At 53.3% G+C, this 18,164-nt stretch overlaps 2 protein-coding genes across 2 annotated transcripts in view; one reads left to right on the forward strand and one right to left on the reverse strand.

Moving 5' to 3' along the window:
* On the forward strand, nucleotides 1-10,039 carry POLR2C (RNA polymerase II subunit C). Its single transcript, XM_078619581.1, has 9 exons — nucleotides 1-178; nucleotides 1,700-1,749; nucleotides 1,895-1,963; nucleotides 2,279-2,331; nucleotides 3,818-3,946; nucleotides 5,209-5,260; nucleotides 5,762-5,930; nucleotides 7,337-7,411; nucleotides 8,045-10,039. Exons 1-9 carry the CDS (start codon nucleotides 93-95, stop codon nucleotides 8,187-8,189), a joined length of 828 nt encoding a protein of 275 aa, XP_078475707.1. The 5' UTR covers nucleotides 1-92; the 3' UTR covers nucleotides 8,190-10,039.
* N4BP1 (NEDD4 binding protein 1) overlaps nucleotides 10,040-18,164 on the reverse strand; it is a 23,269-nt gene continuing 15,144 nt past the window's right edge. Inside the window, exons 5-9 of the mRNA XM_078619552.1 lie at nucleotides 16,738-16,868; nucleotides 16,132-16,228; nucleotides 14,628-14,735; nucleotides 13,521-13,628; nucleotides 10,040-12,936 (exon numbers count right to left, since the gene is read on the reverse strand). Coding sequence (XP_078475678.1) covers nucleotides 12,669-12,936; nucleotides 13,521-13,628; nucleotides 14,628-14,735; nucleotides 16,132-16,228; nucleotides 16,738-16,868 — 712 coding nt within the window. The 3' untranslated portion in view covers nucleotides 10,040-12,668. The remainder of the gene's footprint in view (nucleotides 12,937-13,520; nucleotides 13,629-14,627; nucleotides 14,736-16,131; nucleotides 16,229-16,737; nucleotides 16,869-18,164) is intronic.

The raw sequence follows: 18,164 nt of genomic DNA on the forward strand, positions 1-18,164 counted from the left end.
TCACCGTGGTAACGCGCGGGGCCGTTCCCGTCCCAGTGTGGCCGCCCCCATCACCGACCCCTTCGCGCGCTTGGGGCCGAGCGGACGACGAGATGCCGTACGCCAACCAGCCCACGGTGAAGATCTCGGAGCTCACCGACGAGAACGTCAAGTTCATCGTGGAGGACACGGACCTCGCGTAAGCGGCGGGGAAGGAGGAGGGCGAGGAGGAGGCGGGCGGTGCGGCGTGAGACCAGGCCCCAAGTCCCACGGCCTACGTCGCTAGCGCTCGTGTGGTACTAACACTAGCGTGTACTAACACTGTCGTGTACTAACACACGCTAGCGTGTACTAGCACACGCTAGCGTGTACTAACATTCACGCAGGCGTCCGTGTGCGTGTATACACGCTAGCACGAGTGTGAGTGTTAGTACCAACTCGTGCTAGCCTGCACTCGCGTGTACTATAACGCTTACTAAACACTAGTGTACGCTCACATGAGCAGTAGCGTGTACTAATACCATGATGTACGCTAACATTACAACTTGCAGTAGGGTGTACTAACACTTTCGCGTACCATTTACCCATACAATAGCGTGCACTAATATTAGCAAGCACTAACACCATGGCGTACGCTATCCTGTACACTGGCACTTGTGTGCACAATAATGCACTCTAGCTCCACAGCGTACTAACATTATACCACAGGCGCGAGCATGCACTAACACTATAGCGTAGCCTGCGTCTGGACTCACCTCTTGACTAACTAGCGCTAACAATAGCGTGGACACTTAACGCTAATCGTAGCGCCATCGTCTACACTAACGCCAACCTCAACACGAGTGGCGTATGCCTGGAGCCAGTGCAGCCAACCAGAACCACACACACGCCAACGCATCCCAACCCAACTTTAATAATAATAATAATATTCTTTGGTTCTTTCGGTAAAGTCACGTAGATAGAAAAAATAATGATAATAGAAATAAAAACCACGACGTTTCGATCGCAACACAGGAAAAGGGGGTTAGCCTCTAAAGGCAAACTGTTTATAATAATGAGAATAGTTTTTCCCCTTTTTTCTGGCAACAAAACAGGTGTTAAGATCTTCTTGGTTCTTTCGGTAAAGTCACGTAGAATGAAAATAATAAAATAATACAAATAAAACATAATAAAAAATTCTCACGACATTTCGGCCACAACGCAAGCAGCTGTCCTCAGGTGAAGACCAGGTCTGTCGGGGAGACAGACCTGGTGCGTTGTGGCCGAAACGTCGTGATAATTATTTGATTGTTTAATTTTTATTATTTTATTTCCATTCTACGTGACTTTACCGAAAGAACCAAGAAGATGAATCCCTGCAGTCACGAGAAAGCTTTAAATCGATATTTAGGTGTTAAGATGTTAAAACACCAAACTGAAACTAAACACAAAAAGCAGTTCTAAAGAATTAGTTTGCAATGCAGATGATTTAAAAGTGCGTAGCTCCAGTGGCTTCCTCATATCAGAAGCGAGAACGTTCCAGACGGCCGCAGAAGCGCATCTGAAAGCGCTGCGATGCGGTGACCGTCTTTGTTCGATGTCTAGCCAAAAGCCGCTGCGAGGATGACCGGAGTTTGCGTGATGGTCTATGCTTCTTGGCGAGATCAGCGAGGTATCGTGGTTCATTTGTGGCAAGAGCACTTTGTGTGTAATGAGCGTTCCGCCAATTCTGTACCTCCAGCGTCGCCAATTCCCTCCGCCGGACGTTCCACGCCGAGGTCCCCACCCTCGGTGAGTGAGCCAACTCGCAACCCCCCCACGTCCCTTGCGCTTTAGCACACGGGAGCACACGGGAGCACACGAAGCGGTCGCACAATCGCTCGATCGCTCTTCCGCGTGACGTGTGCCGCTGTGTGTGTGTGTGTTCTTGTTGCAGCGATCGACTGGGTTCAGATCGACGCCAACTCCTCGGTCCTGCACGATGAGTTCATCGCTCACCGTGTCGGTGCGTGACCCCCCCACGCCCTTGAACCGCACCTGCCTGGACCGGCTATGGTCACTGCCGCTGTTTGGCTGCACCCTCCCTTCTCTGCTGCCCCGACTCCTCGCTCTGTTCTTGACCACTGCTCCCTCTTTTCTCCGCTCTCCGTTGCCCCTTTCTCCTGATTTCTTCCTGCCTCTTCCAGTCACGCGCCGCTGCCCTCACGATGCCCGACGCCGTAAATTCAACACGACCGCCGCGTGCGGGAATGACGGTTCCGTCGTGCGAGACTCTTACCGTGTCGCGTTAACCCCCGTGTCCTCGCCTATCCCCCCGCAGGGCTCATCCCTCTCACCAGCGACGAGATCGTGGACAAGATGCAGTACTCTCGGGTAGGTGCCTGTGGCAGAGAGGCTGTGTGACAGGGCGGGGGAGTGGGGCGTCACGGTGGTGAGATGTTCACTACCTCGCCTGCTATACAGGAGGTTGCGTGTTCGATCCTGACCCTGATGCCTGTTGTATATTTGGAGTTTTCCTGTCCTCCCCATGGTCGTGTGGATTTTTCTCTGGGTCCTCCGGTTTTCCTCTCCACTTTCAGAATCAAAATGCGTTGACAGTTTTTTGGTTGCTATAAATGTCCACGTGATGAGCCACTTTTGCTGAGCTATCATTCGTGGCCAGGTCGCTTCTGAAACAAAGCTACACATAGCTCAGTGGGCCTTACCTGGTAAAAGAAAAAATATACTCTTAGTTCTTTCGGTAAAGTCACGTAGGTAAAAAATGAAATAAAAATTAATAAAAATAAAACAATAAAAATCACGACGTTTCGGAGGCAACACAAGCTTCCGTCTTCAGGTGAAACCGTCACAGCCACGACAGCTGTATCAAGTAAATTTACTTGATACACTTGATACAGCTCTCGTGGCTGTGACGGTTCCACCTGAAGACAGAAGCTTGTGTTGCCTCCGAAACGTCGTGATTTTTATTGTTTTATTTTTATTAATTTTTATTTCATTTTTTACCTACGTGACTTTACCGAAAGAACTAAGAGTATGAATCCTTGCAGTCACGAAAGCTTCAAATCTAAAAAAAAAGAAAAAATAATTTATGGGTTTGTGGATTCGTGGGAGATGCTTTGGGCGGTCTATCCCGCTCATCTCATGGCGGGTTTTCAAGTTGCCGGGTTTGTAGCTCAACGTGCTAACCACACTTGTAATCAATGAATCGATATATCCGGTAAGTAGTCATCAGTTCTAAGGAACGTTTCAATACGGTACGTATGTATCGTGAATTCATTTTAGTCCGTGCATCGTGACGTGCATCGATCGATATCTTTGCCCGCACCTCCATGAAACCGCGCTGCGCTCGTTGCAGACGCATCAAATCGTCATGGCGCTATCGTTCTCGTAGCGCAGGGCGATCATCACGGAGGACTTTGCCGAGTTTTTCCCAGACACAGTAGTTTCACAGTCGGAGACGATCTTGCTGCTGTGTGTAATCCCAAGTTAGTCATTGGCAGTGTCATTTGGCAAACTTGAACCATGTCGCAGGCACACGATGGCTTACTCGTTTCAAATGACGTTAGGAGATCTTCAACATCCACAATGAAGCAGACGGTGCACAGCACTATATGGTTAATACACCTGCAGTAATAACCAGGGCTGCCTGCCAAATTCGAACCACGAACAAGCTGCGAACCCTCTCCCGCTGGGCAACGTCACCACCTCCGCACATGTCTCATCCTTGTCCTCTTCACTCTATAACTCCCTCTTGTGTGCATGTGTGTGCGTGCGTGCGTGCACTCGTGTGTGCGTGTATGTGCGTGTGTGTGCATGCACTCGTGTGTGCGTGTATGTGCGTGTGTGTGCGTGCGAGCAGGACTGCACTTGCGATGAGTTCTGCGCCGAGTGCTCGGTGGAGCTGAACCTGGAGGTGAAGTGCTCGGAGGACCAGACGCGGCACGTGACCTCACGTGACCTCATCTCAACCAACCCCCGCGTCGTCCCCGTACGTGCGCCGCGCTCGCACGCGCACTCACGCACTCACGCACTCACGCACACACATGCGCGCACACGCACGCACAAAACAACGATCCCAGTCTAGCCCCAGTGACCATGTTTTTACACACCGCACCAGGTTCTCGTTTTTGAGGCTGAGTCGAGCTAGGGGAGGGCCAGAACCGGTTCAGATAATCGTCACCGGTGTTGGCCGTGAGCGGGAATCGAACTCGGGTCGCCGCGTTCGTAGCACAGCGCAGTAACCCCGACACTATTGCTCCACGCACACACACACGCACACACGCACATCGCACCGCACTTCCTGCGCACGTGATGCTCGGAGTGGCAATCCCTCTCTAGTGGCGCAGCTGACGAGCAATGTGCAGGCGGTGCAACTGCACTGGGGGCCCACGGGCCGTGGGGCCCAGCTGCTGAGGTGGGGGGGAGGGCATGCACAGGGGAACAGCAATGGGCTGGGAGGGTGTGGGCATCCCGCACCTAAGATTAGTACGGTTGGCTACGTACTGGTGCGAAAGAAGTCACAAGTTCAAGGCGCATTTAATTCCTCGTACCAGGGCCCACGGCTCTTGCCAAACACGCGACGCCACTCTTCTTCTCACTGGTGATTTCTTGCATATCTTGGTCCTAACCCACAACTGTTAGATTACAAAAGTGTACTTTCCTAACCTTGGTCATGACAAAACTCAAACTCAAACCCTAGTAGCTGCCCGGTAGGTCACCGCTGACAATGGTGTCCTGGATCGGTCGTCCAGGACGGCGACACGGCCTCGCGGTCGCTCGCTCGCCGCTTGGTTCACGGTTCAAATCCATCGGGCGGCCCTGATTAATACCGCGGCGGGGAGCGTATTGACCGTAAACATTCAGCACGAGTAGGCCATTGCGTGGCGGCGTCGCGGCTCCAAGTTTCACACGTGATAAAAATTACGTCGCAAATTACTCCGTTGGAACGTACGCCGCAACCACCGCCTGCTAATGCAAAAAAAAAAACCAACTTGGCAGGAACCTCGCCTACTTCAGCAGTTTTTTCTTGCTGTAGTTGTCTCACCTGATGACGATCGCTTGTGTTGCGATCGGAACGTCGTGATCTATTATTTTTCTAGCCACGTGACTTTACCGAAAGAACCAAAGAGTACGGATTCCTGCAGTCACGAAAGCTTCAAATCAAGATTGGCAAGAACCTCCTCATGTTTTTGTAGGTTTGCGTGTGCACCGCGTGTTCACGTGTTGTGCCTGTGTTCATGCCGCCTCCAGGTGACGTCACGCAGCAGGGAGGACGACCCCAACGATTACGGCGAACAGGACGGTGAGGCAGCGCCGCGTCCGGCTGTTGTCGTGCATGCTGCGTGCGATGCGGTGTGTTGTGAAGAGCGGTGGCGCGGTGGGTTAACTCGTCAAGCCACGAACTCGGCACCCCCCGAGTTCAACTCCCGCTCACGGCCAACACCAGTGACGAATATCTGAACCGGTCCCGGGCCCTCCCTCCTAGGTCAACTCGGCCTCAATTGAGTTACCCGGGTGCGATGGATAAACGTCGCCACTGGCCGGGCGAGATGCTGGCCACCCACCCACCGCCAATGCCGGTTTTCGTTCGGCGTTCGCTCGCAGCGCTTGCCCCAAAAAGTCTTGAGGCCACGGCGGGGGAACGGATTCTTCGTCGTCTTTGGCTACGTCGCGTGCACGCGGTGCGACCGCCGGGTGTCGATCGCGTGCATCGCGTGCATCGCGTGCATCGCGTGCATCGCGTGCATCGCGTGCATCGCGTGCATCGCGTGTTTGAACGTCGGCGCGTGTCGCGTGCGCGCAGACATCCTGATCGTGAAGCTGCGCAAGGGCCAGGAGCTGAAGCTACGGGCTCACGCCAAAAAGGGCTTCGGCAAGGAGCACGCCAAGTGGAACCCCACGGCGGGGGTCGCCTTCGAGTACGATCCCGACAACGCCCTGCGCCACACCATCTTCCCCAAGCCCGAGGAATGGTATGGTCCCCTGTAGGGCCTGTGAGTTAGAATGACCGTCCGAAACACATTCCCTGTTAGTATTGAATTATAATGGGGAAAGCCGTTGCGCTTTACGAGATTTCGTTGTACGCGCGTTATAGAACGCATCCCCTTTGTAAATCGCGGGATACCTGTCAGAGGTCGCAAACGGGTTTTGATTCCTTACCTGTACCCGGCCGCATCAGGGTCGCAATCGGATACCCGTACCCTACCCGATACCCGGATACCCGTACCCAGCCGGGTATCGGGTAGGGTACAGGTACGAGTACCCGATTGCGACCTCTGCGATGAAGCCATGTTGCAGGCGCGGGTGGGTTGATTCAAGGAACTTGAATTGTGAGAAGAGACAAGACGTTGGGAAATGAGTGACAAACGGTGACTCACCAGTGACTCACGGCCTACCCGTACCCGTACCCGGCCGCACCAGGGTCGCAAACGGGTTCCCGTACCCTACCCGTACCCCACCCGATACCCGTCTACCTGTACCCGGCCGGGTACGGGTAGGGTACGAGTATCGGGTACCCGATTGCGACCTCTGGGATGAAGCCATGTTGCAGGCACGGGTGGGTTGATTCTAGGAACTTGAATTGTGAGAAGAGACAAGACGTTGGGAAATGAGTGACAAACGGTGACTCACCAGTGACTCACGGCCTACCCGTACCCGGCCGCACCAGGGTCGCAAACGGGTAGCCGGGTATCGGGTAGGCTACGGGTATCGGGTACCCGATTGCGACCTCTGATACCGGTACAACGGTTTTGTTGTGTCTCTTATGTTGTTCTTTGTGGCTCGTGTTGTGTTCACCTCCGTACCCTGTGTTGTGTGTGTGTGAGCTGTGTCTCCGTAGTTTCTCTCGTTTTACAGTAAAACCTTGGATTGCGAGCATAATTCGTTCCAAAAACGTGTTTGTAATCCAAAGCACTCGTATATCAAAGCACTCGTAAATCAGTTGTGATCACGTGACGCTCGGCAGACAGCGTATACACGTACTACTCGTATTGCAAGACCTCGCTCGTTTATCAAATTAATATTGATTTTAAATTTTTGCTCGTCTTGAAAAACACTCGCAGAACAAGTTACTCGCAATCCAAGGTTTTACTGTATATATCATGTTCACGTGAATCGCAATGTTCAGTGTTTTGAGATGCAGTTTTGACGGTGTGTAAAATATAATAATTATTATTTTGCCTGCAGTGGCTGAGAATACTGTTCGGATTTGTATCGCGTCTAAACATGGCTACGTCCAGACTATGCGTAGAGAGGGCACACGCGCACTCGTACGGAGCTCGGGGAAAGAGGCGCTGGTTTTTATTTGTAACTTTTTTGATGAATTATTCTCCGCCGTTCCGTGACGCCATCCCGTCTTCCTCCCCTCGGTGCCGCCCAGGCCCAAGAGCGAGTACTCCGAGCTCGAAGAGGATGAGATTCAGGCGCCCTTTGACCCCAACGGAGTCCCCAACCGGTGAGATGGACGCATTGTGTGGGTCTGCGTTTGTGTGTCTTCTGTGTGTGCGTGGACATGCATTTGAATCTGTGGCTGTGTGTGTGGCGAGCGAAAGTGTAGTGGTTAGCACGTTGCACTATGAACCCGGAGATCCACGTTCGATTCCTGCTCACAGCCAACACCAGTGATGATTATCTGAACCGGTCCTGGGCCTCCTCTAGGTCGACTCGGCCTCAAATGAGTACCTGGTGCGGAGTGTAAACATCGCCGTGTGTGCGCGTGTGTGTATGTGTGTGCGCGTGTGAACGTGTGTGTGTATGCGTGTGTGTATGTGTGTATGTGTGTACGTGTGTGCGCGTGTGAACGTGTGTGTGCGCGTGTGTGTATGTGTGTATGTGTGTGCGCGTGTGAACGTGTGTGTGGATGCGTGTGTGTATGTGTGTGCGTGTGAACGTGTGTGTGTGTGCGCGTGTGAACGTGTGTGTGTGTGCGCGTGTGAACGTGTGTGTGTGTGTGCGCGTGTGTGTATGTGTGTGCATGTGTGCGCGTGTGTGCGTGTGAACGTGTATGTGTGTACGTGTGTGCGCGTGTGTGCGTGTGAACGTGTATGTGTGCGCGTTTGTGTGTATGTGTTTGTGTGTGCGCGCGTAGCTTCTACTTTAACGTGGAGACGTCCGGGGCGCTGCGCCCCGAGAACGTGGTCCTCATGGCGCTCGGCGTCCTCAAGAAGAAGCTGAGCGACCTCCAGACGCAGCTGAGCCACGAGATACAGACGGACGTCCTCACCATCAACTAAACGGAACGCCACAACGACCACCACCACAACCACCCCAACCACCACCACAACAACCACCACCACCACCACCACATCCACCACCACCTCCAGCGCCACATCCAGGTTCTAATCGACACGATCTGGTCGCTCCCCCAAGTCGTGCTTCGTCATGGATGTGTCGGCTGCAGCGGCGGGCGGCCGGGTGGAGCCGCGGGTGCCGCTGAGCGTTCGCGCAGCTGTTAGCTCCTGTGTGAGATAGATTGGGTAGGGGGGGGGGCTGCGTTTGTGTTGCCTGAGAGAGAGAGAGACACGGGCAGTGTTCTCCTGATTGGCCGTGATCGCCAACTGCAGACGAAGACAAATACGTGGGGGGGGGGGGGGGGGGTCCTTTGCCTTGTGCTAGAGGTCGACTTAATGTTAGAGATCGGGCCAGTGGCGAGTTGGCTCGTGGTTATGGGCACAGGGCTCGTGTTAGAGGTAGCGCTAGTTCGGGTTCGGGACAGAACTCGTGTTTGGCAAGTTGGGATTGATTGGCTAATAATTTGCTGTGCTCACAAACCGCCCCCCCCCCCCCCCCCCCAGTTATAACTCATAGCCTCTGTCGGCACTGTCCAGCCCATAGTTTGTGGTGTTTGGCGCCCCTGGGAGATACGTCCCTGGGGCGCTGCCTCCGATCTTCTCGTCGATGCGTTTGTTTGCCGTTTTCAATAAACATTTCCGAATTTGCTAAGCACGCGAATAAGCAGCGACTCTTTGAATTAACAAAAAATATCCGCTTGACTGTTGTGACCAACGTCGCTCGCACGTGCAGAGGGTGGGTGGGGGGTGTGTGGGGAAGTGCCGGCCTCTCCCGTGCGGAAGAGGTCGCCTTGAAAGGATCTCAGAAGTAGCTCTGTGACATCCACTTCAGTGGGCTGTTTGTGCTGCCGTGCGATGTTTCAGAATGGATAAGTCTCTTGACGTGACGCCGAAAGCGATACCACTGGGGGGAAAAGACAATTTAGGACCCCCCCGCCCTACCCCACTCCTTGCCGTAGGAATGTGGAATGGCCACCGCTGGCTTTGCAGGGCTGTAAACGAGAGATGGAGGCGAGCGGGGGAGACTACTGACTGCACTGCGAATGGGTTGTGTTTAGCGAGGAGTGGTCTCATTCTCGCACTCCATGGAATTGTAGCCGGGCGGCGGTGGTGGCTTGCTGCTACACCCTGGCTGCCCGTGACCCAGCGCTGTGAAGGCAGCAGCAGCGAGGGGGTTGGTGGATCACCGCACAACACGTGAACCTCCCCTGCCCGTGGGTGTCGAGGTGGTGCCATAACAGGTCCCTGTGGGGTGGGCTGGTAGGAACGAATAACTAAAGAATATAAACATGAGTGTAAAGGTTTTTGTAGGGTCCTGCCAAGTGTTTGCAGTAGGGGGCGATGTTGCTACACCTAATCGGACGATACGAAGGGAGAGTTTGACGCCTAGTTCTAGGCTTTAGGCCTAGCTGTAGGCTTTAGGGCGCTGTGAGTTAATTTTTAATTTAAATGTTTTAATTAAAAGCTATCTCAGGGAATTATAAGGGAATGTTACACTTGTTTAGCCAGGAAAGCGTCACTGAGTCTAAAGGTTTTTGTAGGGTCCTGCCAAGTGTTTGCAGTAGGGGGCGATGTTGCTACTCGGACGGACGGACGGACGATATAATCTATTGTAGGCTGGTTCACTTCGTTCCTACCAGTATAAGCCTGGCTTGTCGGTCAGAAGAAAGTGGACTTAATCACCCATCCAGTTTCCATCTGTATGGGGATTGTGTGTTGCTGCCTCGTACGCGTGGAGCCTTCCCGGGCGAAATTTGAAATTGTGGATTTATTAAACGACACGGAAACGTAAACAGTTGTGAATGTTTTTTTTTTGTATTTATAGAAAACACGAACTTTGAACAAATAAGAGAGTGAAAACCTCCCAGGGCAACGTATCGTTTTAAACACCGGTAGAAAAATAAATGAACTCTTAAGAGACGCAGCGTCGTTTTGTCATCTGCGCAAATAGCGGCAAAAACCACTCGCTCCGACAGAGCCCCTCTGTATCGCCGCAATTGACTCGTCTCTCCAGCGGCATTGTTTTACTCATCACACCAGGTTCCCATCTTGAGGCTCAGTCGACCTAGGGGAGGCCCAGGACCGCTTCAGATACGTCACTGGTGTTGGTGACCACGAGCGGCAATCGAACTCGGGTCGCCGGGTACGTTGCTCAGCGTGCTAACCGCTGCACCATCGCTTCTTCCCGTGACCACACGTTCACGTACGGTGCGTCACTCCGCCGCCTTGCCCGGTTCGTCATCCGTTCAATCGTCAATTATACCGAAGGATGTTTTTTTTCCGCCTTCTCTTGTGGCCAAGGCAGCAACGTATTTGGGGCGAATGCATCGCGCAAATCCATTCTATGCAACATGTAGGGGTTCATCTTCTTGGTTCTTTCGGTAAAGTCACGTAGAAGGGAAGTAATAAAATAATAAAAATAAAGCAATAATTCTCATGTTTCGGCTACAACGGCTGCTTGCGTTGTAGCCGAAACGTCGTGAGAATTATTTTATGTTTTATTTTTATTATTTTATTACTTCCCTTCTACGTGACTTTACCGAAAGAACCAAGAAGATGAATCCCTGCAGTCACGAAAGCTTTACATCGAAATGTAGGGGTTCATTCACTCAACACCACTCCACCCCGTAGATTGAATCTATAGACATTGACTGAGCCCATCGCTGAACTTGCTGTTGTCTATCCAGCCCACGGCTCCCGCTGGCTCACGCCTCGGTTTCCCGACATGCACCGCTTGGGAGCAGTCCTGAGGCTCGGTCCTTGCTTTGCCTTCTCGAGGTGCGGACAGCTTGTGAGCGCGCGGGGCGATGGGTCGCGAGTATTCTCGGGGCGATAACTCCGCCGCACCGCTTGCTCGGGGTCTCATTGGTACCATCACTTGGCGTGGATTTACGTGCAACACATCCAGCGACAATCGTAGTGTTAATCACAAGTGATTCATAATTGGTATTTTTTTTTTTGGGGGGGGGGGGGGGTCAGATTACGAGATTGATTGAAATAAAAGTTATTCATTACACGAAGTCGCGCGACAAAAATGTCTGGCAAGCAGCCGATGAGGCTTGGCAGCAACTGGCGGCGAAACGTCCGGAGCAAATTTGCGAAACGCCACGCGGATTTGCCCTGCGGCGTGCCGCAGCGATAATGTAACGGCGCATTTTGACTCTCGCGTATATTTTGGCCGTGTCGGGCGGAGGTCGGTAGGTCGTCACACGTTGACAATGTTACCCCCCCCCCACACCAAAAAACCACGTAAAAAAAATCAATTATGAATCCATATAACATCGTGAGCAAGAGCTCTCACGTGTAAAGTTTTTGTCACGGTGTTTACATCAACGACAAAACACCAACAAAGTGCAACAGAATGAAAAAGTAACGTGTTCGACAAACCCGCCCTCCGAGCGCCCTCTCCTGGCTGGACCGGCCGATTCGATGGGACGGAACATTTCCATCCGGATCAGAACGCTCGTCATGAGAGCGCTTACATTTTTTGTTTAAACTTGTAGGTTCTCGGGGTCAAAGTCACCGAATCCTACGCAGTACAGTAACATCAACAGTACCTCTACAAAGCAATTCGCCCAGTTGTTAAAGATCTATATGACATAGCGAAAGCAGCGGTGGCTTTAAACGGGCTTGCTTTTTTCGTTCAGTCCAAGATGACCGAAGGTGCAGCAGCTTGCAGCAAACGCATCTTGACCCTGATGACTCGAGGGAGGGGGGAAATGTACAATTTCTAAACGGCGATGCCTATCGAAGCCAGGCTTGCTCGGGCAGGCAGGCCAATGTTGGCGGCTTTGTGGAACGGCTGCAAACTCACACAATAAATAAATATTTTCAGAAATCCACTTCCGGATGAAGGCCTCCTCCTCTTTGTCCGCCACTTCGTGAGAAATTAAATTAACACCTTAAATTTAATTAACTAAACGCCCATAACCAAAATATTTACAACATTGGTATCACTGCAGTTTAATTCGAATGTGCATCTACGGTGAAGTGGCGGTGAAAGGCCGGGCTTCACAGATTCATAACAGGACCCCATCGCAGCCTCACCATCACCGTGATGGCGTGTCTGCCACACCGTAGGGCTGCCACCATCCTGTCATCGCCAAGATCACAGCGACAGCACCACCACCACGATTAACAGCATCATCATCGCCGCCGCCGTCATCATCATCATGGTGACATCCGCTTGTGAGCCCCGCTCGCTCAATCTCCTGCCGGCCTTCGCTCTCCGCTTGCTCCTCGTACTTGCCACCACCATCGCCACCACCGTAAGCGCGGCCGCCACCACTACCACCACTCCCCGCACGTGCCCAGCTCCCTAGCTGTACCGCGCTGCTGTAGACACCGACAAGTTTTAGCAGAACACTGAGATGACGAAGGGCGGGCGGGGGGGTTTACCGAGCCCCCTCCATCCCCCTCTCACTACACATCCAGCATGAGGTCCGAGAGCAAGTTCAGGTCATTCACCGCTGGGTATTGTTGCAGCACCCGCTGCACCTTCTCCTCTTCGCCGGGGAAGATGTCCAGGAGCTGCCTGCGTAGATCCTGCAGGTCGTTTGTAGGCCGCGGCCGTCCGCAGTCGTTCATGGAGTGAAAGCCCGGGACGCCTGCGACGGTGGCGGCTGCCGCCGACGGTAAGCGGAGCGGAAATGTTTTCGCCTGGTACGCGGCCGGGTTGTGGTGCATCAATCTGTGTGACGAGGCAAACGTAGGGTACACGCTCGTCAGCCTGTGTAGACAAACATTCCCCACCCGCCCGCCTCGTATAGCCGATACAGAATTTTGCAGCTGTTCGCGAGCACCGAATGAAAGCTGGCACGGCACACGAAGGGATGGGTGGCCAGCACCATGCCCGGCCGGCTTTTTCTCCCCAGTGGAGATGTTTACACGTCGCACCACACACTCATCGAGTTGGCCACGAGTGGGAATCGAACTCGGGGCCGCCGGGTTCGTAGCGCGGAGCGAAAACCGCCACGGCACCCGCTGCCCCCTCTACTGTGCGTGGACCGGGGGGCCACTTCAAGGATCCTCCGAGGTACCTCCGTGGCATCCGCTTCTGCGGGGCCGTTCTCTAACGTGAAGCGTCTTCCTACACGGGGCCACCGAGAGCATGACTGGGGAGCGGGCGGGGGATTACATGTAGCGGGAAATAACAAATTAAACAAAACGGTGACCCACGCGGGTCAGAGTGCTCACACCACAACTAGAGCTGAGACGCGTCTCACCACCCCAACCCCCCGGCGAGGACCGTGGGGACGAGACGGCGCTAGTTACCGTGTGGACTTGGGCTTGGTGAGGAACTGGTCGAGGCGGGGGCCGTGCCGGCCCAGCGGGTCGTCCGGAACCATGAAGACGTCTCCCACGAAAGTGTACGGCAAGATCCTGCAGTCACGGGGAGGTAAACGCAGACGCACGCGGCCGTTATAACACCACCGTTACTTGACACCCTTGTAACAAAACCGCTACCATCTCCACGACCGAAAGAACCAAGAAGGGTTTACTGTACTACCGCTGTTGTCTCTCGCTTGTTTAGCGCGTTACTTCGTCCAGCCGCTGGACAGATGTCATTACTGATGAGTTAATTATTTAGTCTGTGCCCTAATTCAATGGGCGTACACACTGTGTGCTGCAGATAAGAATATTAGAAACGATTGTTTTAAAAACAAGGTAAGCCTAAAAAATATTACGAGCGAAAAGTTCGACTATTTTTTTACTATGATCATATCGGACGACGCAGCTTTGAAAGGATGCCGTTCATTTTCATCGATAAAATATTCAATCTTCTGAACACTGATGATATTACCCGAATGTTTACATTGCTCTAAGGATGTATCTTGCCATCTTGGAAACGAATTGTGAAGGGCAGCATTCTTTGTTTGAAGCTAAAGCTGATTAAAAAAACTGGCTCTGATCAACCGAGGGAGAACTACGCCGCTTTGTCTTGCCTTCCACTGCTCTATATTGAGAAATGAGATTGTGCGAAGAACACCATTTGAAGACATTATTTGCTAATTGTGCAATTAAAAAAATCTCGAAAAGTTAATCTCCGGCGTTAATTTCTCTCACCTTATGAAAAGAAACCTCTGCTGCCTCGTTGCATACACAGTTTCAATCCTTGCTATATATTATTATGTTTTTCAAGAAGAATATCTTGGCTACATTTTTTTATCATACTAAAAATGTGTCAACTTTTTTTTTTCGTAGGCCCTTTAGTTTTTGTAGGCCCTAACCACAGTGCCTACCGTGTCTATTGGATAATACGGCCCCCTGCACACAGAGAAGACGCCCGAGTGAGAATGGAACCCAGGAGGTTGTGTTACCACCGCGCCCCGAGCCTGACGCGTGTTTGCGTGCACGTCAACGCGCGTGGCCACAACTCACCGCGTCTTAACGATCTCCCTCCAGGAGATCAATTCCGTTGTAAACTCCCGGAAGTTGTCGTTGGTCACGATGATCCCGTCCGTGTTGTCCGCCAGGTGCAGCATGAAGCTACAAAGGCAAAGAGACACACACACACACACACGTATGTTGAACTTCTTTCGCACCGTACATAGCCAACCGTGCTAATCGGAGGTGCATATATGTGTAGTGAAATAACGCTGGCTGCTGATGGGAAAGTGGTACTGGCAGCAGGGGGTAGTACACACATCAGCAGAGGGAGTATATAAGGAAAAGCCCATGAAGGGGTCTATCTTGAAGCCCCGGGAACCTACAAGTAGGTTTCAGAAAAAGGGCGTGGTGTGGGTGGAGCGACGCCACGCCGGGAGGATAAAAGGGGGCCCGGGGCGAGAGCTCGGGGCTGTTGCTGAAAGTGGATCCCCTCGCTGTGTCGCTGTTCGTCACCTTCGTCACCGCCAGAGGTCGCAAACGGGTTTTGATTCCTTACCTGTACCCGGCCGCACCAGGGTCGCAAACGGGTACCCGTACCCGACCGGGTACAGGTACCCGGGTATCGGGTACCCGGTTGCGACCTCTGGTCACCACCGTCTCGACCATCTTAGACGCCGCTAGTTAAACAGCCTGCCAACTGTACTAGCTAGGTACTGCCGTCAAAAGAGTGCGACTAGCGTGTAAGCACGTAGGGAGGGTGTGTGGAGTTCCCTGACGTGCAGAATACAAGAAGGTACCTTAAGAACCCGGTCTCGGAGTGAGTCGCTACATATGTACGAGTCTACGTGGGGATATAAACAAAACAAAGATACTCCCCTTTAACACGTAGGCTTTCGCGACCAATACTATTCATAATCAACGTTGTTGGGTTAGATCGCGTTATTTATAAATGTGTCGTAACCCTCCACCACCCGACACGGCCAATCCGCAAAAAGTGTCACGTTGACAAAAGACAAATTAGTTCACTGCTTTAGCCCACCGGTGTACTCAAAAATTGTAAATGTTGTGGTTTCACGCTTCAACACACCGGTGGGCTAAAGCAGTGAACTATTTGTCTTTTGTCAACGTGACACTTTTTTGCTGATTGGCCGTGTCGGGTGGTGGAGGGTTACGACACATTTATAAATAACGCGATCTAACCCAACAACGTTGATTATGAATACTCCCCTTTATAACCTTAAGAGACTGTTGGGGAAAATGCTATTGGCGAGCAGCACCTATGAAGGCCGGCACACGGCACACGAGGGGGTGGGTGGCCAGCACCACGCCCGACCGCCTTTGTCTCCACAGTGGCGATATTTTACACACCGCACCAGGTACTCATTTGAGCACGAGTCGACCTAGGGGAGGTCCGGGACCGTTTCAGATAATTGGCCGTGAGCGGGAATCGAACTCGGGCCGCCGGGGTTTCGTAGCGCTCATGCGGTGTTGAGCGGCGGTGGCGCGCCGGGACTCGGAGGCAGCCGGCGTAGGGGCGCCGCCCGTGCTCTCTCACCGGTCGTCGTGCGTGGTGATCCGACGGCCCTCGAACATGCGGCACGGCGTGAATGACAGCAGCCCCAGCTCCTCCAGCTTCGTCAGCAGGTGCTGCTCTGTGTCGGAGAGGGCACGGGGGGGGGGGGGGGAGCGAGCAATGTGAGGACGCGCGCCCAGCGGATGTACCCACGGCACGATTACGTCGTGTACACGACCCACAATGCACCACACACGCCCGTCTTATACGCTACCCACAGTACGCCATGCGCGCCTGTCGTACACATTACCCACAATGCACCACACACCTGTCGTATACACGACCCACAATGCACCACACACGCCCGTCTTATACGCTACCCACAGTACGCCATGCGCGCCTGTCGTACACATTACCCACAATGCACCACACACCTGTCGTATACACGACCCACAATGCACCACACACGCCCGTCTTATACGCTACCCACAGTACGCCATGCGCGTCTGTCGTACACATTACCCACAATGCACCACACACCTGTCGTATACACTACCCACAATGCACTACACGCCCGTGGTATACACTACCTATGATGCACCACACGCCCGTGGTATACACTACTCACAATGCACCAAACGTGGGTACCTTTGATGGATGGGTCCCGGCACGTGCGGTACTGCGGCACAAAGACGGTGATGTTGCGGTGTCCGCGTTTCCAGAAGTACTCGACGCACAGTGCCATGCCCCGGCACGAGAAATAACGATTTAGGCCGTGCCTGCAACACACACACGGGCACAAACACACAGATTTAACAACGTGCAGGGCGTGTACAAAAGCTCTCAGCCTTATGCAGACCACCGACTCCAAGGAACTGAATGTGTGGCCACGTTGTCCTTTACAACCACCAACTCAAGGAGTTGAAATGTGACCATCGCAACAGGCGGCAGGTGAGACACACGCCCACGCAAAATATTTCCCCCCATATAGCCTTCTAACAGACATTTGGGCCAAGTGTGGTTATAGAAAGCACCGAATGAAGGTCAACAGGGGGTGGGTGGCTGGCATCACACCCCACCACCCGCCTCCCCCAGTGCTGGTTAAAAACACAACGCGCTACGTACTCATTTAAGGCCGAGTCGACCTAGGGGAAGCAACAGGACAGGTTAAGATGTTCTCTATTGCTGTTGGCCGCGAGCGGGGATCGAAACTCGGGTCGCCGGGTTTGTGCCGAAACAATTTTCCACCGCTCCCCCCCCCCCATACACACAAAGTCCAGGTTACAGACAAATGCCACAGATCGGGGAGGGACGGTGACAAGGTCACGCCCGACGCCTTCGCCACCACCTACACCAAAAGTTATTTCGGCGTCGGACCGGAGGAATTCCCCCTGCAAAACAAAAACTACCTTAAAGAAAAAGTTCAGTCTTCAGTGGGCACTGAATCACACGCAGACTGCTCCCGTCTCTCCTGCAGGAAGTAGCTGGGCCGGGGGGTGGGGGGGGAGGTGGCATGGCTCGCTTTAACGACGCAAAACAGCCGCCAGCCTCACTCAAGCACGGAGGCTTCGGGTCTTCGACCGCGAGTCGTGAAACCTGGCAGGGCGGTGGCGGCGGCGAGGGCGGAACGTACGCGCGTTTGCGTGGCAACGCGATGCGAGACAACCACACGCGCGGCGAGTTCGGACGGATTCTCACTGGATGAACAACCCCCCCGCCCCCAATCTCGCCCATCTCACACACTCCACCACACCCCATCATCCCTCCCCCACCACCAGCGGCCAACGGGGACTTTCCAGCCACGCCACCGAGCGACGTGCAAAACACGCACGGCCCCCTCCACCCCCTGACTACACAGCCCCCCCAGGGGATGTTTTTAGTTCCTCTATTTTTTCTTCATTCGATTTGACTGATCGGGGAGGGGGGGGGCGCAGTGGTTTTTTTGTGTGCCTCCGCACGCCAGGGCCAGATTGGTGGCGACGGTGTCGCGTCGTCCCTTTGGCCAGAGAGTTTTACACCTCTGGTAACAGCGCGAGTGGCGTCAATGTTTGTTGTGGTGTCCGCACGGCCCAGGC

Source organism: Lampetra planeri, chromosome 63 (assembly GCF_965212315.1).
Source record: "Lampetra planeri chromosome 63, kcLamPlan1.2.h2, whole genome shotgun sequence".
Lineage (NCBI taxonomy): Eukaryota > Metazoa > Chordata > Hyperoartia > Petromyzontiformes > Petromyzontidae > Lampetra > Lampetra planeri.

Coding starts and splice junctions, on each gene's coding strand:
- POLR2C (XM_078619581.1), top strand. CDS start 93: ATGCCGTACGCCAACCAGCCCACGGTGAAGATCTCGGAGCTCACCGAC. Junction 179..1,699: donor GTGGAGGACACGGACCTCGC/GTAAGCGGCGGG, acceptor CTGTACCTCCAG/CGTCGCCAATTCCCTCCGCC. Junction 3,947..5,208: donor CCAACCCCCGCGTCGTCCCC/GTACGTGCGCCG, acceptor TGCCGCCTCCAG/GTGACGTCACGCAGCAGGGA.